This window comes from Metschnikowia bicuspidata, assembly GCF_001664035.1.
Source record: "Metschnikowia bicuspidata var. bicuspidata NRRL YB-4993 chromosome Unknown METBIscaffold_4, whole genome shotgun sequence".
In the NCBI taxonomy this organism is placed as follows: Eukaryota; Fungi; Ascomycota; class Pichiomycetes; order Serinales; family Metschnikowiaceae; genus Metschnikowia; species Metschnikowia bicuspidata.
The window spans coordinates 475,814-502,502 of NW_017387734.1; the positions used below are offsets into that span (position 1 = coordinate 475,814).

General features: G+C 49.4%; 6 protein-coding genes and 1 non-coding gene across 7 annotated transcripts; 6 read left to right on the forward strand and 1 right to left on the reverse strand.

The window, feature by feature from the left end:
- Nucleotides 1–1,662: 1,662 nt before the first annotated feature.
- On the forward strand, nucleotides 1,663–4,903 carry METBIDRAFT_32353 (uncharacterized protein). The gene has a single exon (XM_018856036.1). The coding sequence runs from the start codon at nucleotides 1,997–1,999 to the stop codon at nucleotides 4,817–4,819; it is 2,823 nt and encodes a 940-aa protein (XP_018710866.1). The 5' UTR covers nucleotides 1,663–1,996; the 3' UTR covers nucleotides 4,820–4,903.
- Nucleotides 4,904–6,927: 2,024 nt separating this feature from the next.
- On the forward strand, nucleotides 6,928–15,539 carry PGA5 (1,3-beta-glucanosyltransferase; the record flags this gene model as incomplete). The annotated part of the gene is made up of 3 exons (XM_018858934.1): nucleotides 6,928–8,324; nucleotides 15,378–15,381; nucleotides 15,513–15,539. 3 exons carry the CDS (start codon nucleotides 6,928–6,930, stop codon nucleotides 15,537–15,539), a joined length of 1,428 nt encoding a protein of 475 aa, XP_018710867.1.
- Nucleotides 15,540–18,771: 3,232 nt separating this feature from the next.
- METBIDRAFT_t157 lies at nucleotides 18,772–18,845 on the forward strand. Its single transcript has one exon. It is a non-coding gene; the product is annotated as a tRNA-Arg (tRNA).
- A 311-nt stretch (nucleotides 18,846–19,156) lies between these two features.
- Nucleotides 19,157–20,336, forward strand: METBIDRAFT_32358 (60S ribosomal uL24 domain-containing protein). Its single transcript, XM_018856037.1, has one exon. It carries the CDS (start codon nucleotides 19,397–19,399, stop codon nucleotides 19,937–19,939), a length of 543 nt encoding a protein of 180 aa, XP_018710868.1. The 5' UTR covers nucleotides 19,157–19,396; the 3' UTR covers nucleotides 19,940–20,336.
- Nucleotides 20,337–22,694: 2,358 nt separating this feature from the next.
- On the forward strand, nucleotides 22,695–24,890 carry METBIDRAFT_32362 (bifunctional fructose-2,6-bisphosphate 2-phosphatase/6-phosphofructo-2-kinase). Its single transcript, XM_018856038.1, is given in 2 exon segments — nucleotides 22,695–22,816; nucleotides 22,818–24,890. The coding sequence occupies 1 exon segment, from the start codon at nucleotides 23,113–23,115 to the stop codon at nucleotides 24,745–24,747; it is 1,635 nt and encodes a 544-aa protein (XP_018710869.1). The 5' UTR covers nucleotides 22,695–22,816; nucleotides 22,818–23,112; the 3' UTR covers nucleotides 24,748–24,890.
- Nucleotides 24,891–25,032: 142 nt separating this feature from the next.
- METBIDRAFT_43295 (chromatin DNA-binding EKC/KEOPS complex subunit) lies at nucleotides 25,033–25,362 on the forward strand (the record flags this gene model as incomplete). The annotated part of the gene is made up of 1 exon (XM_018857641.1): nucleotides 25,033–25,362. One exon carries the CDS (start codon nucleotides 25,033–25,035, stop codon nucleotides 25,360–25,362), a length of 330 nt encoding a protein of 109 aa, XP_018710870.1.
- Nucleotides 25,363–25,661: 299 nt separating this feature from the next.
- Nucleotides 25,662–26,021, reverse strand: METBIDRAFT_43908 (prefolding complex chaperone subunit; the record flags this gene model as incomplete). Its single annotated transcript, XM_018857715.1, has 1 exon — nucleotides 25,662–26,021. One exon carries the CDS (start codon nucleotides 26,019–26,021, stop codon nucleotides 25,662–25,664), a length of 360 nt encoding a protein of 119 aa, XP_018710871.1.
- Nucleotides 26,022–26,689: the final 668 nt, after the last annotated feature.

Sequence of the window (26,689 nt, forward strand, 5' to 3'; positions counted from 1 at the left end):
GATTTAGACCTCTGTATTGATTTATCGGGGACCTCTGTATTAGTTTATCGTGGACCTCTGTATTAATTTAGACCTCCTTATTGGTTTATCATGGATCTCTGTATTAATTTATCGTGGACCTCTGTATTGATTTAGACCTCTGTATTAGTCTATCGTGGACCTCTGTGTTGATTTATCGGGGACCTCTGTATTGATAGACCTCTGTCTTGATTTATCGTGGACCTCTGTATTATTTTTTTTTTTTGATGGATGCTGATGGTTCCAGAAACTGATGCCACTGTCTGGCATGGCTGTTCTTCGGAAAAACACATCAATACTCGGCATTGGGCCTCGGATGCAAGGTCTACACAGAGGTTCTGCAATCGAACAAATCGGCCCCACCCATGCAGTCTACAGGACCAGGTCATCAGAAAGCTTCCTCCCGGAAAAGAAGCACATTTGGAGCTAGGCTCGGGAGCACCAATGTCTGTCGGCCGAAAAGAAGCACTTTCAAATAAACCGACGCGTTGCCCGCCAAGAGCTAAATAGACATGGACAATTGCGGCTTTCAGACGCGTCTCTCCCGTCTAACAAGCAGGACTGTGACTCGCGGCGCCAGCCAAGCAAAGACGAGGAGACGCCGGCAGATAAGCGGCACATAATTGTCAGGCAATTGTCAGATAATTGTGCCAGAGAAAGATTAGCCCGATTTCCTGGCGCAGACCAAAAACGCCCAAAACCGTGGAGACGACATCAGCAGATCCACGATCCGCCAGGCAGGCGTGGGAAAAAAAACCTGTGCATCGGTCCGGCAGAGGTTCCCACCACAGACGGCAAGCTTTTGAACACCAGTCTGTTACGGAACCAGCCCAACACGAAGCACACCCAAAGCGCCAATTCCGTCGGGCTTGGAGACTCGTAACTCGGCATCGCAAGCCACCCACTAGCGTCCGTGGTGCGTGTCTACTCTAATTGCTTGCCCAAACAAGCAAGCCCCGCGCGCCAAACTGCATGGGGCCACGGCCAGAGCCACCGCCAGAGCCACCGCCAGAGCCACGGCCGGGCTCAGGGCCTCTACTGGCCCGTCGCAAAGGGCCCGTGTTCGCCGCCGGTCCGGCGAAAAAAAAAGCGAAAACCGGCACCACGGGGCCCCGCGTGTCCGGAATAGCACCACACGTTTTTTCGTTTCTTTTTTTCCGTTCCCGGGGCCCGAACGGCGTGCCCCCAGTTTTTTCTGGCCCCACGAGCCAGAGACGGCCGGCCCTAAAGCGCGTCTCCTGGCAGCGTCGCGTCGCGTGAAAACGTCTTTCGCGGGCCCACGCCCAGTCCTGCAACTAGGGCAGGGCCTGCGCTGCGCTTGTCGTGGGGCCAGGACAAACCGCACCGCAAAATAAGATATTAAAGGCCGCCCGGACGACGCGTTCTTTCTCCGTTGATCTTTTTGCCCGTCTGCTTTTCTGGTTCCGTGTGTTTGCCTTTCCCACCCCACGTGCCCGAGATTGTCCAGACGCCCTTGAGCCCGAAGCGCCGCCTCTGCTTGTTGCTTGCGCCCGCCGTCTCCGAGTGGCCCCAAAGAGCCCGTTTTCTGGCCGACCGCCCGCCACCGATCCGGGGAAAACACCGAGTGTGGTGCACAAACACGTCTCTGAGCCAGAGCCTGCTGCCATCTAGGCCGTCTTTCTTGGCCACGCGTCTGCCGTCTTTTCTGGCCACTAGTCTGCCGTCTTTATAGGCCACTGCCGTTTATTGACCACTGTCGTCTTTATTGACCGCTGCCGTTTATTGGCCACTGCCGTCTTTACTCGGCCACTGCCGTTTATTGGCCACTGCCGTCTTTACTGGGCCTACGTGCCGTTTATTGGCCACTGCCGTCTTTACTCGGCCACTGCCGTTTATTGGCCACTGCCGTTTATTGGCCACTGTCGTCTTTATTGACCGCTGCCGTTTATTGGCCACTGTCGTCTTTATTGACCACTGCCGTTTATTGACCACTGTCGTCTTTCTCCCCAGTTGCCAAATGGCCGACATCATCCAGGCCCTCCACCGCAGCGAGGCGCTGCAGCTGGAAAACCTCATTGCCTTGCTCGGCGTCGTCAAAGGCCTGAAAATCGCGGGCCCCGAGAGCCAGATCCCGTCGTTGGTGCGCGGCTTGTGCACCAGCAACCAGAAACTCCTCCAGATGACCGGCGCCGCCCCGCCGGCAGACGCGCCGGACGCGGACCACGTCAAGCTGGTGGTCAACGACTTCCTCGTGTGGTTCGACGGCAACTTCGTCGTGTTCGAGAAGCTCCTCCAGTGCCTCTCCGCCAAACATATAACCCAGGGCACGCTCTACCAGCAGCCGGTGCTCCACAGCCAGAGCTACGTGGACTTTGCGCGGTCCATGGCGCGCGTGTTGCGCAACCCGTTCATCCTCGACAAGTTGGCGCAGGTCCAGGCGCGGGCGTCGGCCGTCATTGCCCGCACCGGCGACATGGTCCGCCAGGCCCGGCTCAGCGACATCAGCTTCGACCACGTGCAGACGTTCGCCGGCCGCAGCGTGTCGTGCTTCTTCACGCCCGCCCAGATCGTGCGCCGCTCGGAGGACGCGCCGCTCTTCTTGGGCGAGTGGCGCGTGGAGATGTTGTTGTTGAAGTTGGGCCTGCAAACGCAGCCGCGCTTCGACGCCTGGGCCGTGTTGAACGTGCCGGCGCCGGCGGCCCGGCGCTCCGTCGTGTACCCGCCGTTCCGGGTCAACGAGTTGGCCGTGGCGCTGGCGGGCGACTCGCTCCGCTTCTCCTCGCTCTCGCTCGACTTGGCTCCGAGCAACCACAGGTTCGCCATCTCCGGCCCGCCGGCCCTCCTCGACCTGTGGTTCCGCGACCTCCGTGCCATCTTCCCCACCTCCGACAAACTCCTCCACAGCAGCGCCGTGCAGCTGCTCGGCCTCGGCATCCACACCGTGCTGGTCCCGAGCGACGACGGCTCGCGGCTGCTGCCCTGCTCGACGCCCGAGTCGGAGGGGTTGCTGCCAGGCGCCCGGCGCTCGCTCGACTCGGGCCACTCGATGGAAATCATGAAGAAAACGCTCTCCAGCAGCGGCATGGAGCCCGAGCTCAAGGAGCGCCAGCTCACGGTGGTCCAGGACCCGAAGCCGCACTATTCCATCGAGGCCGAGTACGCGTATCCGGAGGACGCGGACGCGCAGGGCTCGGCGGACGACGACAGCGTCGACTGCTTCGACGTGGTGACCTCTGTGCCGCAGAATCACGGCCTGGAATTGCAGAATCACGGCCTCAACATGCTCAAGCATGCCGCGGCGTCCATGCCCGACGTTTCGGCGGCGACTGCGCCGTCCATATACATCAACGCAGCAGGCTCTGCCATCGATGTCGACAACTTCGGCAAGTCGCACAACCCCTCGTTTGCCAGCTTGCCTGCGGCCGAGAAGAAAGCCCAGCGGAAGTCTTTCCTCGACTTGTTTCGGAAGAGGCGGAAGGAGAAGGCGGCGTCAAGCAGCCCCTCCGAGGCCTCGGAGGGACCCTCTTTGAACACTGCAGCAGTTGCGGCGGAGCCACCAGTATCCATGCCCGCGGCCCCACACACTGCGGCTTCCAGCGACGCGTCTGCTTCTGCCAACGACATGGGCTTGGCGAAAAAGCCCGCGCCTGCCCCGATGAAGCGCCCCGCGGACCTCCAGATCCAGATCCCCAAAATCAGCGACCCGGGAGCCGCCTCGAGCCAGCCGGGGAGCGCCACGTCCGCGTCCAACCGCACCTTGCCCCTGCCGTTCGCCTTGCCCTCGTCGACATCCACGTATTTTTTCAAGCCACACTTGAATGCGGCGGCGGGCGCCAACGGGTCGACCACCAGCTTGCCCGGGGTCATTGACGAAAAGCCCTACGAGATCCCGCAAGACTTCAAGGACATCGTCAACGCCGCCGACTCGCTTGATTTCTACATCACGCCAGTCTCCCCCAACTCGATCAAGGTGTCGAAGTGGAAGCCGCGCCACGGCAAGTGGGAGATGTTGACCTCCAACGAGAACGTGTTCTTGAAGATCGTGGCCAACTACAACATCTACAAGAGCTGGCTATTGGTGTTCAAAGAGGAGTACGATGAGGAGTACGGCGAGGTCATTGACAAGCCGCTTTTGGTGCTAGACCTTGACGAGAACACCAGTGCCCGGCTGTCCACGGCACTCGACATCGAGATCCATGCGACTGACGCCTTCAGCAAGCAGAAAACTCACATCATTGTGCGCTGCTTTACCTGTAATTTGGTGCAGGCTATCTCGACCAATTTCAGCAACATCCTAGAGGTCATGAACAGCAAGAAATCGCTCACGCAGTCCTCGAAGTTCGAGTCTATGGGCACTCTTTCTTCCTCGCTTGCAAGTAAGCCCAGCACTTCGTCGACCCTTCACAGCATATTCGATCAGATCCAAACACCGGCTGCTTCTGGTGGCAACACGCCCGAAGAAAACTCAGAGGGCATATATGCCTCGGGTACAAAATTGTTGCTCGACCGCATCACCATCAAATTGCACAGGCAGATGGAGCTGTATGAGCAGATTCACCGCGTTTCTTCGTGGAAGGCGCTTGCAATGTATTCATTGAGCATTCTGCATTCGGTTGACGCTTCGCAAATGGGGTTCTACCACTTCGATATGCATATCAAAGAAGAGGCGGGTGAAGAGAAAGTGGACGAGTATCTGTGGACGTTTCAAGACGACAAGATCCATGAGTATGTTGAGACCATCGGGAAGGCTGCCACGCTCGTCAAGGCTTCTGAGGGCGAAATCTACATGCTTGAGTGCAGAGGCAAGAAGGAACTAAAGCGGCTTATCAGCTTATTCTGAATAGGGGGCTCGGGCGTATCAGATGTACAACCTTAGTTTTTTACAGGGTGCTTAATTAATACACGGCCGCACAGTAATATCGGATATTCTTACACGCCAAAACTTAGAAGGCTCTTGGTGGTCAATCTCGGTTTACACTGATTGAATCGGTCATCTTGTTTCATGTCCCGACAACAGAAGCTGTGACGTTGGTCTTCGGTAAAACCAAGATGTTTTCGAGTCTTGATTCAAGATTCCAGGCTGTTTGAGTTGAAGCAGTTTGTTGGTATAAGCAGTTGGTCTTTTGTTGATGATTTCAGCTCAGTATCAACATGATAACCAGGGAATTTCTTTGCCTCTCCTTTCAGTAATGAAGTTCCCACCCGATAATAAAAGAAATCCCACATGCACATATGTATTCTTGGAATGCTCTCCCAGGTATGCAAGGGGCTTTAGTAGTTACGTTTATCGCTGAAAAGGTGATACCGCCCGAGAAAAAAGACGTGTCACTTTTTGCATTATCGATCTGTGATTTCGTATGATCAGTCAGAAATTACCTAGCCATGAGTCAACTTCATGCACTAATAAGCTGAAGAAGGCTTTTCAAAAATATGGGCTGTCATTTCTTTTCCTCATTCATGTTACCGGCCAAGCTTCTTCCGATCAACGTATATGCGAAAACGAGAAGTTTTAAGTATAGCGTATACGTGTAATATGCTTCGTCAATCTGGTTTGAAGCAATTTTTCTGCCGTTGAGTTTAACTATCATGTATTTGATACAGAAAAATTTTTCCGGGAGGTGGACTCGTCCCGCCTTGAAGTTGATCTCAAGTGGATTCCTGAAAGCTATAATATAGTCAATTTTTAGAATAGAATGCTCAGCCATTGTTACGAAAATCGAACGAAAAAGGAGCTGTTCGAAGTTTTTGAGACCGTGCATACCGATTCCCCAAAGAAATCAAATCAAAATCCTCGAGACACTGATGAAAATGAACTACTACTTACTTGTCTCACTAAACGGCCATTTCTTGAGATTCCCATTAAAGATGCCTAAAGTGTAAAAGAACTGGGGACATAGAAAGATCAATTGAGGTAGGATTGGGATTTCGAAGAGGACTAGCGTAGTATTAGCCTCGAAACCTGTTCTTTGGGTTTTTCTATTATCTTGTCTTGAGCTTAGATTGCTATATTACAACCACTGTTAGCAAAACACCAAAATGATTCAGTCTCTTAAATAAAGTCTGATGGGCTTGAAGGTATACCCCGCCTGTCAATTTGAGGGTGATATTAGACATCTCACTAAGAATTATTTTGAGACTACTGCAGACTCATAGGAGATTCCTAGATGTGTTTGTGATGTAATTCACTGCGGAAAAGTGAAAGCGGCGCATTGTTAGACAAGTTATTTCGGTAGACCCTCGCTTAATACGAGGGCATCTGTAGTGGTCATCATTGGGAGTTTTGAAAGGTGTCGGAGTAAAAATTGAAAGCATGCAATAGTTTCTTGTCGTAAAAACCTCCACTGGTCTTCTTGGAGACAAAAGTATCGTAGCCAATTTGATACTGAAGATAATCTTCTGGCCAATCTAGTTGATCTGGTACTTGCTCGCAAACCAATAATCTGAATATTCCCGATCTCTCCACTATCATTTTAAACTTGTCCTCGATTGTTTGTATGGCCATTACTACTGTATTCACATATACTTCAAAGGCCTTGATTTCATCATCAGGAATTCCCTTCCTAGCCTTAGTGCCACTGTCCTTACTGTCCTCGCCGTCCTCACCATGCTCACACCATGTCGCAATGTCTCAACATCCCGAAATTGCAAGGACCCAAAATTCCAACTTCCCAAACCTTCCACCCCCCAATCTTTGGTATCCCAAATCCACCTCAAATTCCCAAGACATCACCGTCCCCATATCACTACTTTTCCTGGTCTCCCCCACCATGTCTCCATGAACACCAGCCAGCCTTCGCCAGTTTTCGGCTCCGCACGACCTCGCGCGGCGTATGTTTTGCACCCATCCCAGCACCAGATTTTGCACCCACAACTAGCACGCTCTTTTTGCACCCACGCCCTGCACTACGTCTTGCCTCCCATTCAGACCAGCAATCCACGTGGCGGAAAATGAGATCAGTAGGAAGTATATGTGCCTTTTTGGCGCTCGTCACCGCCGCGCACGCCGCGTTCCGGCTCGAGCCCGCACACGAAATCGAAATCATAGGCAACAAGTTCTTCAACTCGTCCAGCGGGCTGCAGTTTTTCATCCGCGGCGTGGCGTACCAGAGAACACGCAAGCTGGGCGAGATCTACGACGCGGAAACAGAGACTGCGTACGTGGACTCGTTGGCCTCGCCGGGCTTGTGCTTGAAGGACTTGGAGTTTTTGAAGGAGTTGGGCGTCAACACCGTGCGTGTGTACCAGGTGGACCCGCGGTTAAACCACGACGTCTGTATGAACGCGTTTGCAAGCCACGGCATCTACGTCTTGGTGGATCTCTCGGAGCCGCAGCTCTCCATCAACCAGCGCCTGCCTTCTTGGGACGTCGAGCTCCTTCGGCGATACACGGACGTGGTCGACAGCATGCACTCGTACACCAACCTCTTGGGGTTCATTGCCGGCAACGAGGTCTTGAACAAGGTGGAGAACTCCGCCGCCGCTGCATTTGCCAAGGGCTCCGTGCGGGACATCAAGGCCCATATCCGCAACAAGAACTACCGCCGCATTCCCGTCGGGTATGCCAGTGCAGACGACACAATCACACGCATCGACAGCGCCAGCTACTTTGTGTGCACGGACACCAGCCTGGATGCCGCCGTGGTGGACTTTTACGCGTTGAACATGTTCGAGTGGTGCGGCTATTCGTCCTACGCCACTTCCGGCTACAAGGAGCGTACAGCCGAGTTCAGCAACCTGCCGGTCCCCGTTTTCTTCAGCGAGTACGGCTGCAACGCCGTGCGCCCGCGTCCGTTCACCGAAATCGACCAGATCTACGGGCCCGTGATGACCCGCGTGTGGTCCGGCGCCGTGGCCTACGAGTTCTTCCAGAACGAGAACCGCTATGGGCTCGTGGACGAGAACGCTGCGGGCCACGTGTTCAAGCTCGAGGACTTCAACATCGTCAAGTTGCGTTTGCTCGAAAGCATGCCTCGCGGCGTGCACCGTGACGAGGCGCCTCCGCTGCCGCCGGCCGCCCGCCCGTGTCCCGAGATCTCGGACTCATGGAATGCACTGAGTGTTCTTCCACCGGCCCCGGACCCGGGCTTGTGCGAGTGCCTCCAGGCGGCCTTGACCTGTGTGGTCACGCCCTACATCCGAGTGGATCTCCCCGAGCTTTTGGCGGAGGTGTGCTCCAAGACCGATTGTCTGGAGATCGCCGCAGACGGCTCGCGTGGAATCTACGGCAAGTACTCCGGTTGCAGCATGGCGCAGCGGGCCTCCTACGCCTTGGACAGGTACTATGTCGACAAGCACCGGAGACCGGAGCACTGTGACTTTGGCAAGCGGGCGGCCTTGACCACCACGTTCGGCACGTTGGCGTTCACCAAGACGCATACGGCCGACGGGCGAACCTGCGAGGAAATCTTGGGTCATGCCCAAGGCGACGCTGCTTCCAACGATGGCGACGTACTGCTTTCTGAGCAGGAGGGCGGGCTCAAGAGCACCGAGTCATTCCATAGTGCGGCGCAGAAGCCGGCCAACTGGGGCTTTGTGGTGGTGTCGGTGTTTGTAGTTTCGTTCATGTACTTGGCCACCTGAAGCTGTGGAGACTAGGTTCGGGCAGTCGTTATTTCTTCTGTTCTATAATATTTGCTTTTTCAGTGTTGATGCACAAGCACAAGTATCTCAGTTCTTTCTTTTCTTGGTGTTCATATCCAGGTTTATTCTCGGTATTGCTCTTCAGGACTTTCGGCTTGAGGTTGTTCCTCGGTTCTTTTCTTTTGGGTAAGTCGTCCTAATTTCTGTGAATGACTCCTTCTCAATTGACTATTACTTCTTGATCTCCCCCCAGCCCCATAGTCATTCCTCAGACATATACTTCTTCAGATCCTTCAAATATTTATTTCTGCAGCTCCTTTGGGTGTATCTTCCAGGTCCTTCGAGAGTATCTTCCTCTTTTCTTGTCATTTCCTCTAAACTGTCTCTCCTTGCTTCACGGCTCACTTCACTCTCAAGCCCACGTAATGGGGACTTGCCCCAGTAGTCTCCTATATTCGGGTCTTTGAGGATCACTTCGAAATCTGGAGCGTCTCCCCTCGGCTTTTTTACGGCTTCTTCTCCCTGGATCTTCTTTCGTAGTCAAAGTTTTTTTTTTCCCTACCTGGTCATTCTCCTGTCTTTCTTCCGGTCCTTCGGTCTTTCTTCCAATCCCTTTCACAACCTCATTAGGCTAAAACCTCCCTGGGCAGGTCTCTTCAGACCTTTCTCTTACTCTGTGCGTGTTCATGATATCGTGTATGTGCTTGGCCATCTGGTGCTATAGTGAATATACAGGGAGAAGACGGTCTTTCCTCGGCCTTTCAGTGTCTTCTGTCTTCGTCAACTTTCCTCCGGTCCCCTTCCCTTTCCTGGTCTCCTCATATGTCTTTTCGAGCCCTACCGAATCAACCCTCCTTCTTGTCTTCCTGGTCGGCCTTCTTTGGTCCCCAGCTGAGACCCAAAAAGCCCGCCCCCGACGAAAGCCCCGTCCGCGGCACATAGTTCTTGGACGCGAACTTGGGCTCGATGATGTAGATGCGCTGTTTGGACGGCAACTCCAACGCAATGTACGCAAACTCACTGGACCAGTACGACGTGTCGACCTGCTCCAAAAAGACGCTGCCGTGCTTGCCTGCATCCGACTCCACGTGGAATCTCATGGCCAAGTGGTCCTTGCCGTCCTGGCCCTTCAGCCTCACGCTTTGCACGGGCCTGTTGCGAACCCACTGGTCGCCTGGAACCTCGCCATATGCCTTCAAGCGGTCGCCTGCTTTGAAGCCAAGAGCCTGCTGGGCAAGCGCGTTTTTCTCGACCAAGCTCACGGCCTTGTTGAAGGTCTTAGTGTCGCCTGAAGGCAAAAACAACTCGGAGAGAATCAAGTATAAAACGAGCCCGCAGAACCCGGTGCCGGCCACCACCAAAAGCAACGATGCCGAGAACGTGGTGAACCCGGTGATCTTGTGCAAGAGCGCCTGGCCACGGGCGTTTTTGTCTGTGCCCTGCGCCCCCGATTTGCTGGAGTACAGACGGGTTTCAAGGTGGTTTCTGGGGGTGTTGAGCCGTTTAAAAAGTCCAAGGTTATGGGCCGCAGGCCTGGCGTACGAGCCCGAGGCTAGCTGAGAAAACAGCCGCAAATTGCGGGGGACAGCCATCCGGCTTGCAAGCGGGAGGCACGTGAGCCGGGTGAGCGGAAACTGCTTTGCTGCTTTAAGTCCTAGCATGTTTTTCGTGGTGCTCGAGAGTCCTGGTAGATTTGGTGGAGAAGTTCATGGGTGCACGGAATTTTTCGGTGCGCACAGGCCCCAGCTGCGATTGCAAAAAAAAAAAACATAGGAACATGGCCATTGACGGGCAGAGTCGAATTTGAGAAAGACAGGTTGGGAGTGGCAGCTACAGCTTCGTTGGCCCTGGCACCTACGATTTCTAAAGGATTATCTGGTGGAAGTGTTTTCCACTGGGAAATACGGGGACCGGTCCAAGTTTCTTCCAGATGTATGGGTGTCACTGAGGCCGCGGCCCGTAGAGTGCGGTCTTCTGCAGGCGGATGTCAGACCACTAGTATTAGGGTATTCCTTTGTATTGAGAAGGAATCCACGAATGTTGCGTTCTGCCTTTGCTTTTGAAATATGGGCTGATAGCTGGGCGAATCTCCAATTTGGTGTAGGTTGATGTTCCGGTTCTGTCAAGCCTCTCCGGAATAATTTTTCACACTTGAGTCCAGTGCCTCTTACGACTGTTATACGATGATGACAAACTCGTGGCCGTTGATGGGATTTAGCGGGATGCAGATGATCCATTTGGTGATTTTTCGGCTGTATTTTTTAGCTGTATTTTTTCGCTGTATGTTCTTTGACTGTGTATTCCTTGGCTGTATACTTTTTGACTGTGTATTCCTTGACTGTATACTTTTTGGCCCTATACTTTTTGGCTGTATACTTTTTGGCTATATGTTAATTCGGACTGGAGGCATCTTGATTGGTGGTGGCACCCCGAGCAACCTCACGAGTATGTCACTGTACTGTCCGTCTGGATCGTATCAAGTAAACCAATTCCAGCTCCAGTTTTTCTCGTGGTATTTCTCAAACTTGGTCCCATGTCTCGCCTGGTCAACCTAATTAGGTTCGCACGAATAGTGTTGCGGCAAAACTATCATGTTCCATTACAAACCACCCATATTCACGAGCAGATGCTGAAGGCCATTCTGGATGTGTTCATATATTTAAGCCCCAGATCACAAACAGAACGGGATTTCGCTCTTATTTGAGTACCTGAAAACGGGTCAAGTTCAGTTTGGATCCAGTCTGCTGTATTACATTCATCCCATTCTATTAATATATACTGTGCTGAAATTAGCCCTCATGAAACGTTGGCTTTAAACACGGGTTTCAGGTTTGGTCCAAAAAAAAAAAAAAATTCGCTTGAATGAACCCCAGCTTCGTTTTATTATGAACCGTTTTTAATGACGTTCCTACCCGTTCTGTATATGCGTTCTTGACTCTTGTATATAAAAGTATATGCCGTCAAATTTGTCCCAGTCTGCAGAACGGAAGCCTGCCTATTCAGACACCCTTCGGTCTCCTATTCACAAAATTTTACACTGCCCGGCACCGGGAATTTTCAATTGAGCTGTTCTCATTTTTTATTCTCATCTAAACCTTTAATCAAAGCGTCTAACAAATCTGACAAATTAAATCGGATGGAATTGGTTAGAACTACTCTGAATCCACTGTGCTTCGGTTAAACTGTTTGAGCCTGAGTTCGCCTGAGTGTCGGTGCTTCATTCACTCCGAGGCCCATTCACTTATCCCCCTAGAAAGTCGGGTCTCTTTGTCAATCGTTTATTTATTTTCGACTTATCGACCACTGTCCTAATTTGTTCTCGACTTGCAACTCATAGGCGAAAAAGACGTACCCTGAAACAGTAGGTAATTTTGCATATTTCTGACTCCCGAAAGACAGACCCTCCATTGGTGGGTTCGGGACATACAACTTGACAAAACTGTCGTAATTTACTTTGTCTCTATTATTCTATTCCAAATCCCATACCAATAGTTCGACGTTACTATTGTTTCCTGCCATTTATAAAGTTTCATCCCCATAAAAAGTTTCATTCCCGGTTGCTTCATACCCACATATGCCCAGGAGTAAGTCCCTTGCACGGTTGTTCGGACCCGTTTTTCCTCAATCCATTTATCCAAAATCAAGAAGCACCAGTCCAGCTTACGGCAGCCAAAAAAACACCGGTATCATTTAAATAGCCAGCCGGTACAACGGGTTTCGTTCAACCTCATTGCTTCCAATTCCTGAAGCAAGTACGTATTAATGGGAATGATGCTAGTGAGATCTGTCAACAATTCGATACCTAGGCTTAGCTCCACATGGTCAAACGAGAGAGAAGACAGCATTGTGAGGGACTTTGTAAGAATCATACACGCAATCCACACGCAAAGTGTGGCATGCCGAAGGGGGTAACAAAAGTTCCAGTCCAAGTTGGGCAAGTGCGGCAAGTGTGGCCGGCCGTTTTGCTTGTATGAGTAGTAGTATTGCCAAATATCCTTTATAACGGTCTTGGCCTCGGCCACCGCTAAATCACTGCGCATTTCCAACAACGCAGGCAAATTCAAAAGCATCGCCACGTACGCTTTCCAACATTTGAGCCCAAGAACGAGAAGCTCGTGCGTCTTAAAAATTGTGGTATCCGCAGTATAAATTTGCTTGAACTTGCCAACCTCATAGCTCAAAGCAAGGAGCCTTTCGTGCAAAAACGCATAGCAGTCGTTTTCTTCATGGCCATGAATTGCCTCGCTGACCAGCCCCGCAAGCTCGGCAAATTTGATGCGGATCCATGAAAACTTTTCCACATATATATTCAGCATTTTGACGTTGGCAGGGGTCAAAATCTGATTTCTGGCTAAAGGTGGCGGCTGTCCGTGGAACGTCGAAAGCAAAGAGCTTGAGCACCACAATCCCCAGAACGCCACCACCAATTCGTGCTCCTGGGAGCCTGTATCAACCAGTGGCATCAGAGTTAAGCCTATGGCAACAGCAATCTGGAGAGCATGATACGTGATGACCAATTGCGTTTTCGGGGTGAGGAGAACGCTCATAAAATTGGCCATCACAGCGAGGCCCTGAAATCCGTTTATGGACGGATACTCGAGCATGAGCGGAATCAACGCTTTGGCCCTCAGATAGTGGTCAAATGCTTCTGTGGCCATCTTTGTAGGCCCCAAGTCCAACGCAGCAATCTCTGCTTCTGACGAAAGACTAGCAAATAAATCTTTTCTGGTTCCGGCCATTTCACGCCTGGCCAAAGTTAGCGCTCCCATGGTCAATATTGTAGCATGCAAAAACTCCTCTCCATCAGTCCGGCTGGACAGGTTATCGATTTTCTTGATCAAGTCGTGCGTGATTGCAGGGGAGATGTGGGTTTTGTTGCCAAATACAGCGTCAATGAGGATCTTATGGCGGGGAATACTGGCGGTCTTTGTAGTGTCCAATTGCGATTCTATAGGCAAAGCTTTGTCCAAAGAAAAGAAAAACTGGTCCATGTTGAAGTGCATATCTGCCAGAAAAGAGCTCGGGGTATAACCTGGCCATGGCTGGCCAACATCAGGAAAATTGATGGGAAAATAAATACTCGGCTGGAAATCTCGAGCTCTCGATGAAGACAGAAAAGACTTGTCCAGAACCACGAGAAGGCCCTCTGCATTGGCCCAACCAGGGCGGCACAGATGCTGTTTTGGATCTATCTGCGTATCCATGCCATTTTTGAAAACAAAAACATGCTTGTCCCCCATCCGCTGTCTTTTATCTGTTCTTTTATCCGGAAGATACTCACAATGTTGGCGCCCCAATTTCTGGCATCGGGAACAACAGGGTCTTTCCCCGTCACACTTGAGTTTCTTCAGCTTGCACACAGTGCATGCTTTGATTACTCTGGCCATTTGCCCCCACTAAAAAAGCCGGAAAACAAGCCCATGTACCAAGTTCAGATCGGTGTAAACGTTTTCACGATTTTACAATACTTTAAATCCGTATGCACGTGACCCCCTGCCACTACTTGAGATGCACCGTATGAAGGACTAATCAAAGCATGCCGGGTATGTTTGATGAGGTGTGCGCCAAAACTTAGTTTTTAACTGGGCTTTGAGGTGGCAACACCTCACTCATCTTGGTTGATACAATTCTTGAAGTACTTCAATGTACATCCAATCGATATTTAATATCAAGGCAGACACTGTTCCAAGGCTGATGTATACTCATTACTATTGTAGGCGCTATGCATTCGAAGGCATTTCGCAGCTGGATTCTAGAACAGCCTTAGCTGCATGGCGCTTTTGATTGTGGCGGTGCAACACCAGAAAAAACGGCAATAATGTTGTGCCAAGGCAGCGAGTACTTAAATTGCCAAGAAGTTTAGCGATGTAGTGTTTCGGGTAAATTTGCGGGAGGTTATGCATGTGTGTGGAATGATGGAATACAACCAGCTGGGTGCAAATATTTCGATTCATTTAAACAAGGATGCTTGCGCTAAATATTGGAAAACGGTACGCTGGCCAGTATAGCCTCTTGCTATGTAATAGTCTATATGTCATTGAATGTCTTGTTTTTTTACTATTATCAACAAAGCTTCCAGGAGGAGCTGGAATTATGTTCCTTGGCTTCCCGACCTAAAATTCGCCAGAAGTCTCCAGCATCGTTTCATCTAATGCTCCGAAACACCCTATTCTGAGCGGTTAGAGTCGGAAACAAATTCAGTTGAAGTAGACCGAATCTGGTGTTTGTTGTTCCTCATCAAATATTCCCTGTGTAGTGATATCCATTCAGTCCTGCGTATTTTGAAAAGTCTTGGCTTGAGACCCTCACATCCCAAAATGAAATGCTCAATTCACCAACGACGAGCACCATCAAAAGCATAAGTTTTATTTCTCAAAAGCGTGTCGTCTCGATTTTGTGTCTCTTGTTAGTAATTTTGCGCTTGTTATTCCAAGAGTCAGTTTGGCCAGAGAGAAAACTGCTTTAGAGAGTCCCGCGCGGTGCGATGTCTCGAATTAAGCGTAGAATGTTGGTATCGAAAGATTGGTTTCGAGAACACAAACTAATATTTTGATGATGTATACTTCATTTATTAAGTCCAACTAAATGAGAAAACCTCATGCTATCTTACTACATACAAAAGGGAGATTTGATGATAGAGGTTATTTTCACAGATCGCGACTTGGTCTGCCCGAAACAAAATGCGCGAAATTCTGAAACTTTCCTAAGGTGTCTTCTACATAAGTATGAAATTAATAATGTAGTCAGAAAAATTCTAAATCCTTTAGCTTTTTCTATGATTTTTTGTTTTTGGTAAGCACTTTTAATAAAATCCTCAGCAGGGTCGGTTTCGCGTTTCTCTGATGCAATACGCTCGTACAGTAATATGTTTGTAGCTTTTGAGCGTGCAAGTGGATATTCCATTCCAAGTTTCCATACTGAAATCAGACATGAATTTTTCACCAAAATTAAAGCTTGTGGAAGGTGGCATTCTTCGCTAGTATTTTGAACGAAACGACATGAGAGAATGTATGCAACATCGCAGGAATATATGATATATGCGCTTCATTGACAACAACTTATCCGTAATAAAAATAATAAGGGAAAAAAAAACATATTTTACAAAAAATTACTTGATAAGTTTAGATTTTGTGCTTTCTGGCGACACTATAAACACAAAATATCACCCGTTGACAAAACTTTTGACGCGGAAGTTTTGTCAAGAAGTTTGAGTTTTGGATACCGCGCGAAACGGACCCTTTGTTTTCATTTTAATTCTTGAAAGCAAACTTCGTAAATCATTTTGGTACGAGAATTTATTTTATTCAATGTGTGAAATTGCAGCATGAAGTGTTTATTTTTCTCTTTTTATTTCAATTTCATTGACTTTGAAGATATACTTTCGCATGCCACCTTCCACAAGCTTTAATCTTTGTGAAAGATAACACATACAGAAGTGGTTTACTGTCTGATCCCGGCACTCAGAAATTGACTCTAAGATTTTTCCCGCCTCAAATTTAGGCATGCTTAGCTTATCTTGGCATCATGAGCTGTGAATAGCTCAGGTAATATTTCACGGTTGCAAATCGTAGAATTTTGTGATTGATGAATATGAATAAGAGTAGTGATTTCTTCAGATCAGTTTTTTGACTCTCTTTTTCGAGGAAGTGCCATTGTGGATTTCATTAGTGCTTGCTTGCTTGACTGACTGGTGGAATAAGATCAAGTAAGGCTATGGCTTTAGGGCCATGTTAGTGGGCTCATACAATCCTTATATAAACACTCACATTTCCATCAAAGGGTGGCTTTGTAAATATGAATTGAGCTGAAGTGGACTCGACAGCATTGTAAAATTATGTGAGCACACCATTCGTTCAGTGGAGCCATCAAGTTTCTCTTGGAAGGCTCTGTGCTGAGGCGACATCCAAAATACAGACCAAGAGTTTCCAAAGAAGGTAAGAGCCCTCGATGTGTGCTACATGTGCGAGTAAGACATATTTTGGTCTACATTCTGAAATTTGGCATATATTCTTTGGTAATGTTATCTCCGGTTTGCTTTGGTAGCTGTTTTACTTTTGAAACCTCGATTTTTTGAGGTCATATCAATAAATTCATGAATTTTCATATGTAATCAAACTAAGCCGTGTATTTTCAACATATTCAAAATGATTGCCAGACTAAATTCACCAGAATGGGATAAGCACAACCAATTTTATGCCCGACTCGCCCGTCTCTACAAAGTTCGAATGTCTCTCTCATCTTGAATATCAATTGACCGTTGAAAAGATTTACACCATCCTCGATGCCTGCCTTTATGATCAATTCTCCATTCTGAACACACATGTACCTTTTGGTTTTGACATCAAGCACATATGAGTTCTCATGGAGATAATGGTACAAGGTGTCTCCTTAACCAACTGTTTGGTCCTGATTTGTTGTCAAATATCCTTTAAAATCTCCTCTCTGATCGAAAATAACTATATAACCCTCCTCCATAACACTAGCAAGAGTCAGGGCAAGAAGTAAACACACTGCAATAAAGATCATTCTGAGGTATGCTAGTGTTTGCTGATGGTTTGCTTTCCAAGTGCCTTTATATATTCAAAATCTTGTTCTAGTTATGAGCATATGACAACCTTTGTAGGAGTCGAGGTCAGCTTATTTGGTTCACTTCCTTCTTCAGTAATTCCTGCAATCATTGATTTCTTTCATAATTTCCAGCTCGTCAATGTTTTCTTTACACTTTATGTCAACTCGAAGCTTTCGGCAAAGCTCCGTATTTAGACGGTGTATAGGATTAGTCAAATGGTTATTATTCGCTTGCATATACTAAAGTTTCGAATGAGTAGTGCATAATATGGCACCCATCTATTTAGTGAAGGTACTACAGAATAAGCGGAAAGTTTTGTGATATACTGCGTATTAGGAATTCATCTTCCCTACTTGTTGAATAAAAGAAAATAGAATAATCAAAATTTTGACTTTGCATCTACTAGAAGAAATCAATTACAAAAATCAGATTTTGATTGGCTCGGAGCATTTAACTTGAAGTCAATACAATTTTGCAAGCCCACTTCATGTGCTCAGCCTTCCGCTGATATTTATCCCATTAGCTCAGCCCAGTTTGAAACGCATATGTTTATTTTCATATGCATGCCTTATAAGGCTTCCAGACCTACCAGCTAACCCAACCTACATGAGATTGCTTGTCATCCCTGTTCTTTCTTCATTTATTGTTAGACATTGGAATGGTGAAATTAAACGTTTATGCAGTTTTCAAAGATTGCTGATTTTTTGTTTTTTAAAATTGAATGCAATGTTATAGGACGCCACTGGCAGGTGTGAAAAACATAAAGTTTCATTCATCACCAGGGGCTAAAATATAGGGAGACCCTCAGTGTCGACTAAAAATAACAGGCACCAGGCCCTAGCTGTAGGTCCTTCCCGAAGCATGATTCCTCTTTTTCGGAATATGCATCTGATAAAAGGAGCAAAATTACAAATAATATACATAAAGTGCCTAGACAGCTTCCGTATGTACGTAGTGTCGAATTTTGGCTTGTCTTCTTTTTTCGTCAATCACGGCCTGAACGGTCCATTTTGCATCTTTTTGCTTAATTGTTGAACGACGCGTCATCTATTCCTAAAATAAGTATCCAATAGTTTTTTTTTTTTTTGGAGGATTCATCTCATTAAAGGGACAAAACTATATAAATAATATATATAAAAACCTTTAAACAGCTCCCAGCTACGTACCGAGTGTCTAAACTCGGTCCGTCCTTTTCCGTTAGTCACAGCCTGGACGGTCCTCATGACCCGTATCTGTTTACGTATTGGATATTACGTCATCGACTCCTAGGATAAGTCGCCTGTAGTAGTCGCTTCAACTCAGATGGTTGTAGCGGACTTAAGGAGCCCCAAGTTCAGCTAATTTTGGAGAAGGCTTAAGGAGCTTAATTCCTGTGACGCACCACGTCTTCGAGTGTATACTTTAAAACCCGTGGTGACAAACCTATTGAATTTTGTTGAGTTCTCCAAAGAGTTGTCGGCTGGTGCCAACATTAAGTTCATGGGCTTGGGAGCTAGAACCTTCTTTAATTGCACTGCCACCAATGGTGCTTTTAATTTTGATTCGTAAATGCTTTCGAAAAGCTTCTCAATTGAGCTACAGCCTACAACTTGTCTCTTTTGACTCCATATGTTTCTTTCACATTGGAGAACAATAACGAAGAAGCCCGCGTGGCCTAATTGGTTAAGGTACTGCTTTCCGGAGGCAGCGATTGCGGGTTCGAGTCCCGCCGTGGGTTATCAACGTTTCTTTTTGCCAATCAACCACTGCACTGAGCAGCTGAGAACTTCCAATGCCAATTTCTTTTTTTACATCTATTCCGGACACTTCTGTGAATCACCCTATCTTACAAAAAATACACTCAATTGCCTCGATTCTCACGTCTCAACACATGTCGACGCGAGATCAATGTGCGTACTGCACACACTCTAGTCTTTAGGGCTGGTGCCCTCGCGCGCCCAAACACCCGGTGCGGACTGCACACCGCCAGCTCCAGAAAATTTTCGGCTACCTCATTCCATCAGCCATTTTCAAATCCTCGTCCATTCTATTCCCAACACCTGTAAACAAAAATGGCCAAGATCAGTCACGGTATGTGCCACCCATACGAGCGTCAAAACGCTAAGCAGAAACGAGAAAACATATACCCCGGCTATCAGAGATAGCTCTTAGAATCTGCTGTTTCTTTCTCGTTAATACTGGTTTTCAGTGAGGCCCATATACCAAGATCTTAACTATGAGAACTGATCGTCCCCAAGATCTCCACACACAAAACATGAGACAAGCAACATGAATCCATGCTGCTTTTCCAGAACAATTAAACTTGATAGCCCGATTAAATCTCGGCTATTCGCAAAATCAGCATATATTCCCCCTTGTTTATCCAAGCCAACACTCCCAAATACCATTGCCTGGGTCTCTTCTATTTCTGCGCCAGTTCCAAAAACAACAATACTAACTATTCCAGACGTTTCTTCTTCTCGTTCTAAGTCTAGAAAGGCTCACTTCAGCTCCTCTTCTGCTGAGAGAAGAGTGTTGATGTCTGCTCCTTTGTCCAAGGAGTTGAGAAAGCAATACAACATCAAGTCCATTCCTATCAGAAAGGAGGACGAGGTCACCGTTGTCAGAGGCTCCAAGAAGGGTTCTGAGGGCAAGATCTCCACCGTCTACAGATTGAAGTTCTCCGTGCAAATCGAGAAGTTGCAAATCGAGAAGTCTTCCGGTGCCTCTATCCCAATCAACATCCACCCATCCAAGGTTGTCATCACCAAGTTGTACTTGGATGACAAGAGAAAGGCTTTGATTGAGAGAAAGGGCGGCAAGGTGGAGTAAGCGCACTCTGTGTAAGTTAATCCAAATAATACATATCTGTAACGACGAATTTTGTGTAAGCAAGCGCAGCCAGTGAGTGTGATCATTGTGATCATCTAGCGTTTGACGCCTGAGTGTGGTTCCCATTTGCTGGAGAGTAAGAAGGGTGCTTTCTGACCGGAAAAAACTTGGTAGGTTTGTTCCAGGGACTGTTCAAGCAGTTCGTTTCGCAAACTAACGTTTCAAATATTTTGGAATTTAAGGTACGCCCCACTGAGAAGTCGTTGGTACGAAGACGATTCATTTTGATTACTAGTCCAAGACCCTTTTGTGCACGACCAACCGTGGCAGGTGGCTTTATTCCGAAAAATGCTTGGTTCATGAAAATTATCGAGCCTCTAGCAAAAGGTTATCAGCAGGGAAAGGCAGATCCGATAGCTAAAATCTTCGCGTGACTCAAGTGCTAAAGTAAGGTAAAACAGCCTTTAGTACGGGTTTCAAGCACGTTTGAAGACGCAACTTATTGTCAGGATTCTGTTTCGTAGTATAAATGGCCAGGCTTACTCGTAAAATTCCCATTTCATGATTTAGTTCAGGCAGGCATGAGAATGATGGCACAAGAGTGTAAAAGATGCACCTCCCTTCTTCAACTACAAGGCGAGTCCGATGATACCTCAGTTATGGATAAACATAAGTGGACCCGATTTCCGCATTGAGGAATACATGACGGTAGACGATAAACGTATGCAGATTATGGGGCACATGCTACTTTGGGTCTTCGACTTCCGAAGCGGAATCTCAGGGCCATTCATTGTTTCAGTGTATCTCATGCGATAGTATTCATCAATCACCAAGAATCGGAAGGAAGATACTTGCGAGACTTGCAAAACTTTCCACTATTCTTGGGTATACGGTTGAAATGTTCAATCCTGGGAGAGCCTTCCGATGTCTTTTATGGTGCCTCCAATTTCAGTATTGCCAATATCTGTGGAATTCTTTTTTATTCAGAGCAGCATATCAGTAGACAAGAAAGGAACTCCGTGAAAACATAATAGCATATTCTGGCCGTAACTGGGCACGTAATGGGGTAACTGACGTAAGTATTATTATAGTTGAGTGTATTCCCCATCGACGCATCCCAACTATAGCGACATACCATAACGACATGACTACTCTATGAGGATTCTGAAGGGTATCCTGAGCTTAAAAACAAACTTGAGTGTACAAATTTGGTCAAAGTGCTTTTTGAAAAACCGTTGTGTAAAATTAACTACAATGTAATGGTTGTGGGTATATTTGAGGTTTTTTGGGCAGATGGCGACAACTGAAAAGATTTGGAAACTGAAAATCAATGAAAGAAACGTACAGATGACTGATACGAAAATAGAAGGTATCGAGATTTTCAGATGGCCAGACTCCATGGCAACTGGAACGAGGGTTTTGCACCCATTGCGCCAACACTTGCACACGTCGAAACTAGGATAACGTATGCTCGAAGCAAAATTTCCTTAAAGATTCCACCTGGGGCGTTTGTTTTGCATTGGCTGGGCGAAGAAGAAATGGGGGTAGATCTATGGTTTCATGATCGGGAAGGAAGCCTGATACTCGTAGTTAATGGAAGCGACGTATGCTCCGCCGCCATAGACCATCTGCGGGTTTCAAAGAAATTATTGATTCCAGGACAACGAGGACTCTGGAAAAAGCGGAGAGAAACCAAGGCGCCATTTGAGAAAAAATAGTCTAGGAGCGACGAAAATAGGAGGAGCGGGCGAACGAACAAAACAAGTGGACACTAGTGCACTTGGTTGCAGAGAACCACCAGAAACTTACTCCATGCTTTGTGTCTTGCTCGCGGCCTTTTTCGTATTATTCTAGTGGCTCTGTTCCTACTCTCCCTTGCCTTCGCCATGTGTTCTTGCTTTACGAACTTCCTTTCTGATCTTTCTTTCTGATCTTTCTTTCTGATCTTTCTTTCTGATCTTTCTTTATGATCTTTCTTTATATTCTCCATTTATATTCTCCATTTATGATTATCCTTTATGATCTCCTTTATGATCCCCTTTATGATCTCCTTTATGATCTCCTTTATGATCTCCTTTATGATCTCCTTTATGATCTCCTTTATGATCTCCTTTATGATCTCCCTTCAAGTCTCCCTCTATGATCTCCCTTCATATTCTCCCCTCATACTCTTCCTTTATGTTCTCCCTTTGTCTCCTTTTATGATCTCTTATGATCTCCCTTTATGTCTCCCTTTATGATCCCTTTAAGATCTCCCTCTATGTCTCCCTTCATATTCTCCCTTCATATTCTCCCTCTCTGTTCTCCCTCTCTGTTCTCCCTTCATCATCTCTTTATGATCTCCCCTTTATAATTGCCTTCACACAATATTGCCGGTTCCTTCGCATTCTGTTCCTATCGCCCTGCCATCCTCCCACTATCCCCTTCCTTCCGTTCCTCTCTCCACAACTCTTTCGTCATGCTTCATATAATAGATGCGCACCAATGCTGGCCCCGTGGTCTGAGCCCGCCGCAACCATCCCAAGTCACCTCCGCACCAACCACCGGGTCTGAAAACAAACCGCAATCCTCCACAAAATACCACAGACCTTGGCAAGAGAACACCAAAAACCGCACAAACAATCAACTCCCCCACAGACAAATAGAGCGCACATAACCACAAACCACAAACCTCGAAACACACAAAACACACAAAACCGCAAAACACACAAAACCGCAAAACACACAAAATTTCAAACCACACTAAATCTCAATACACACAAAACCTCAAACCACACAGAACCAAAACACAAAACACCAAAACACAAAACCGCAAAACACACAAAACCGCAAACCACAAAACCGCAAACCACACAAAATCTCAAACCACCCAAAACCTCAAACCACCCAAAACCTCAAACCACCCAAAACCTCAAACCACCCGGAATCACGGCCTGCCCGCAAACACAGACCCGATTCCGCCGAGCCACACCAGATCGCCAGGACCACGAAAACAACCCCCACTTAACCCCTCGTCATTGGCCTCCCCGACCCGCCCGGCGCCCTGACCCCGGTCCTGCACACCGCCGCCGCGCCCGTGCCTCCTTGACCTCCCAGCGCCTCCAGCCCCACCAAATCCCACAACCACGCTTTTTCTCCCCCAGAAAAAAGCACACACACCCCCTGTCGCCACCATGTCTGCCGTGGAGTCCGACGCGGAGTCCGAGCGCGATGTTGTCGCCGTTTCCGAGCACTTGCTGCGCCACGTGCTGCTTGGGCGGCGCACGAAGAAACGGTGGTCGTTCCACGACTCCTCCAGACCCAACTTGGTGGGCCGCCCGGCCGCCGCCAACCGCCGCCGCCGCCTCAGCGACGTCACGGGCATTGACGGCGTGCACAAAGAAATCGACCCCTACCACATTTCGCCCGCGCAGCTCTACCTGACGGAGTCGGGGCGGCTCTTCCACGCGGGCAAGATCTGCATTGCCCTTGCCGGGTTGCCGGGGCGGGGCAAGACCCACCTCCTGGTGCTGTTGACGCGCTACTTGCGCTGGCTCGGCGTCAAGACCCACAGCTTCCACCTTTGCGACTACCGCCGCGCGCTGAGCCGCGACGAGGACTTGGACCACATGTTGTTTGTGGCGCCGGCCGGCGACACGGGCGCCGCGCGCTTCGAGAACCAGACCGTGGACGACTGCTTGAACGACATCTTGAACTTCTTCGAGAACGACAAGGGCCAGGTGGCTATCTACGACGCGGTCAACGCGCGGCCCGAGTACCGGCGCCAGTTGGCGGACCGCTTCAAGGCCGATGGCATCCAATGCATTTTCATCGAACTGACCGTGACTGACGCCAGCATCTTGCACAAGAACATCGACTCCGCGGCGCGCCTGCTGCCGGACTATGAGAACTGGGACTACGCGGCCGCGCACGCGGACTACTCGCGCCGCATCCACTTGTTGGAGCCGTACTACCGCGAAATGAGCGCCACGGGCGCCGACGCGGCCTTGTCCTTCATCAAGTTCATCAACTTCGGCCGCCGCATCGAGTTGAACAACTCCAACTACGGCTACTTGATCAACAAGGTCGTGTTCTTCCTCATGAACTCGCGCATCAAGCTGGGCTCCGTGTACTTTGCGCGCTGCTACAAGAACGACTGGGACTACCTGAAGGACCCGCCCTTGGACGCTGCCGGCGTGCAGTACTCGCGCAACCTTGCGGGCACTGTGCTCAAGCTTCTCGAGGCCAAGGGCCGCACGTTCGGCGACGGCTCGCGCGCGGCCGCGGCGCCGCTGCTGAGCGCCATGAAACCCGCCTTGTCCACGGACCAGAAGCACCCGCCCACGGGCGCGGACGGCGTGGACGACGATTCCTTCGTGGTCTGGACGTCCGTCAAGAAAAGAACCATCCAGACCACGCAGCCGTTCCGCGACGCCGGCGTCAACGTCAGGCACCGCATCCAGTTGTCCCAGCGCAACCCGGGCGTGGTGGCGGGCATGTCCGACGACGAGATCCAGCAGAAGTTCCCGTCCGAGTACGCGCTGTACCTCAAGGACTCGTACCACCACCGCTTTTCGCGCGCGGAGCTGTACCACGACTTGGCCATCAAGATCGAGCCGTTGATCCTCGAGATGGAGCGGATGAGCGGCGACATCTTGATCATCGCGGACGAGACGGTCTTGCGTGTCTTGCACGGCTACCTCATGGCGTTCTCCTGCTACGACATCCCGTGGTTGGAGTTCTCCATGGACGACATCATCGAGGTCAAGTTCAACGCGTACGCCAACACCGCGCGTAGAATCCCGATCGAGGACTTTTCCGCGCGCTAGGCCGCGCCCGCCCCCGGGGGCCGGCTTTTCGCGGGGCCTCGCCCCGCACGTTGTTGCTGATGTGAGTCTACGGCGCCACGGGGATACTGGATTTTCCCTGTGTTGCGGTGTGCGGCTCGAGCCGGCAGATGTAGGGTGGCCCGGCCGGGCCCTCTGTTCCGCAGCGCGCGCACCCATCGGCCACTGTCGCCCCACAGCTTCGGCCCCGGCACCAGCAAGAAAACAGGCCCGCACACACCCGGATTGCAGGCGGCCCCTTTGTCAAATATTCACATACCAAAAAAAATGCCTTCTCTAGTCCCGTCCGCCACCTACGAGTCGCCCCTGGAGCTCGAGGCCGTGCGGTTTGTGCCAGGCGAAGGCCCGCACTCCACCGACGGGAAAACCACGAGAATCTCGGATATTGTCATTGGCGCCGGCGGAACCGACAGAGACAAGCCCAGCGCGGCCAGGGACACGGACTTGGGCGGCTTGCGGGCGCGGCTCACCACGGTCCAGGACCAGCTCAACGAGTTCTTGACGTCGAAAATGCGGAACAAGCGGAAACTCGACGACGCGGAAGCCGATGTTGAGAGGCGGCTTTTGGACGAGGGCGTCGACGAAGACAGCGACTAAGGGGCTCGCGGTGTTTATTGTATATGATAACGAGAATTATGAAGAAGAAGAATTTACCGGAGTAGGGCACGTGTGCCCGAGTGTTGTGCCGTATTCCAGACCCGGGAAGCCTTGCTCCTGTAGGCCTGGGCCCGTAGCCACGGCCGCAAAGCGTACATTTTACTCACCCACTAAAAAGCACCAGCAAAGACAAGACTCACCAGCAAAGCATAAGTCACCAGCAAACCAAAACTCGCCAGCAAACCAAAACTCGCCAGCAAGCCCCACCGGCGTGGCCGCCCAACGCCACCCCAACTTCATCACTTCTTCCCCACAATGTCCGTCATGTGCTTCACGGTGTTTTCCAAGGTGGTCTCCAAGTAGTGCTTCTTGGTATTCAACAGCTTCTGCGTCTCCAAGAAATCCGCCTTGTCCTTCTGGATCCGGCCCACATAGTCCGACACGTCGTTTTCGACAAACGCACGCCCCACGCCTCTCCACACCGAGTCCCCGGGCGACGTGAGTTTGGCCAAGCGAGAGCAGGTGGTGTCCACGATTCGCAAGTTGGTGTCGACACGATCCAACTGCACGGTGCACATGGACAACTCGGCACGTGACTGGTTGAGCTGGTTGTCCATCTCTATGAGGAGTTTCTGGAGGGCCTGTGGATCTAGCGACATGGCTATTGTGTTTTTTGGTGTGGGGAGGAAGAGGCCCCGAAAGAGCCTGCCGAAGCTGGCTCTAGGTTGGGCCTGCACAGGCGGGCTGGCGTGGGCAACAAGTGCCGAAATTACGTGCGCCTGGTGCACCGGGTCTGGTGGGCGAAATTCGCAGGCCCTCTGCGCAGAGAATCTGTACGAGGGAGACATCGTTCACAGGAGTGTTTTAAAAGAAACATATTGGCAGGCGGGTTTTGTGAAAAAAAAAAACTGACATTGTAAGGACCGCGTTGTTGACGGAATATTGTTGAAAGACCTCATCGCAGACAGCATCTTATAAGTGTCGTGTCGCTGACGGAAGTACTTGTCGTATTATATCGCTGACAGAAGTATTTATACTATCACATCGCTGACAGAGTACTCATACTATCACATCGCTGACAGAGTACTCATCCGATTTCTGACAAAAGTACTCATACTATCACATTGCTGACAGAAGTACTCATACTATCACATCGCTGACAGAAGTACTCATACTATCACATTGCTGACCGAAGTACTCATACTATCACATTGCTGACAGAAGTACTCATACTATCACATCGCTGACAGAGTACTCATCCGATTTCTGACAGAAGTACTCATACTATCACATTGCTGACAGAAGTACTCATACTATCACAGTCGCT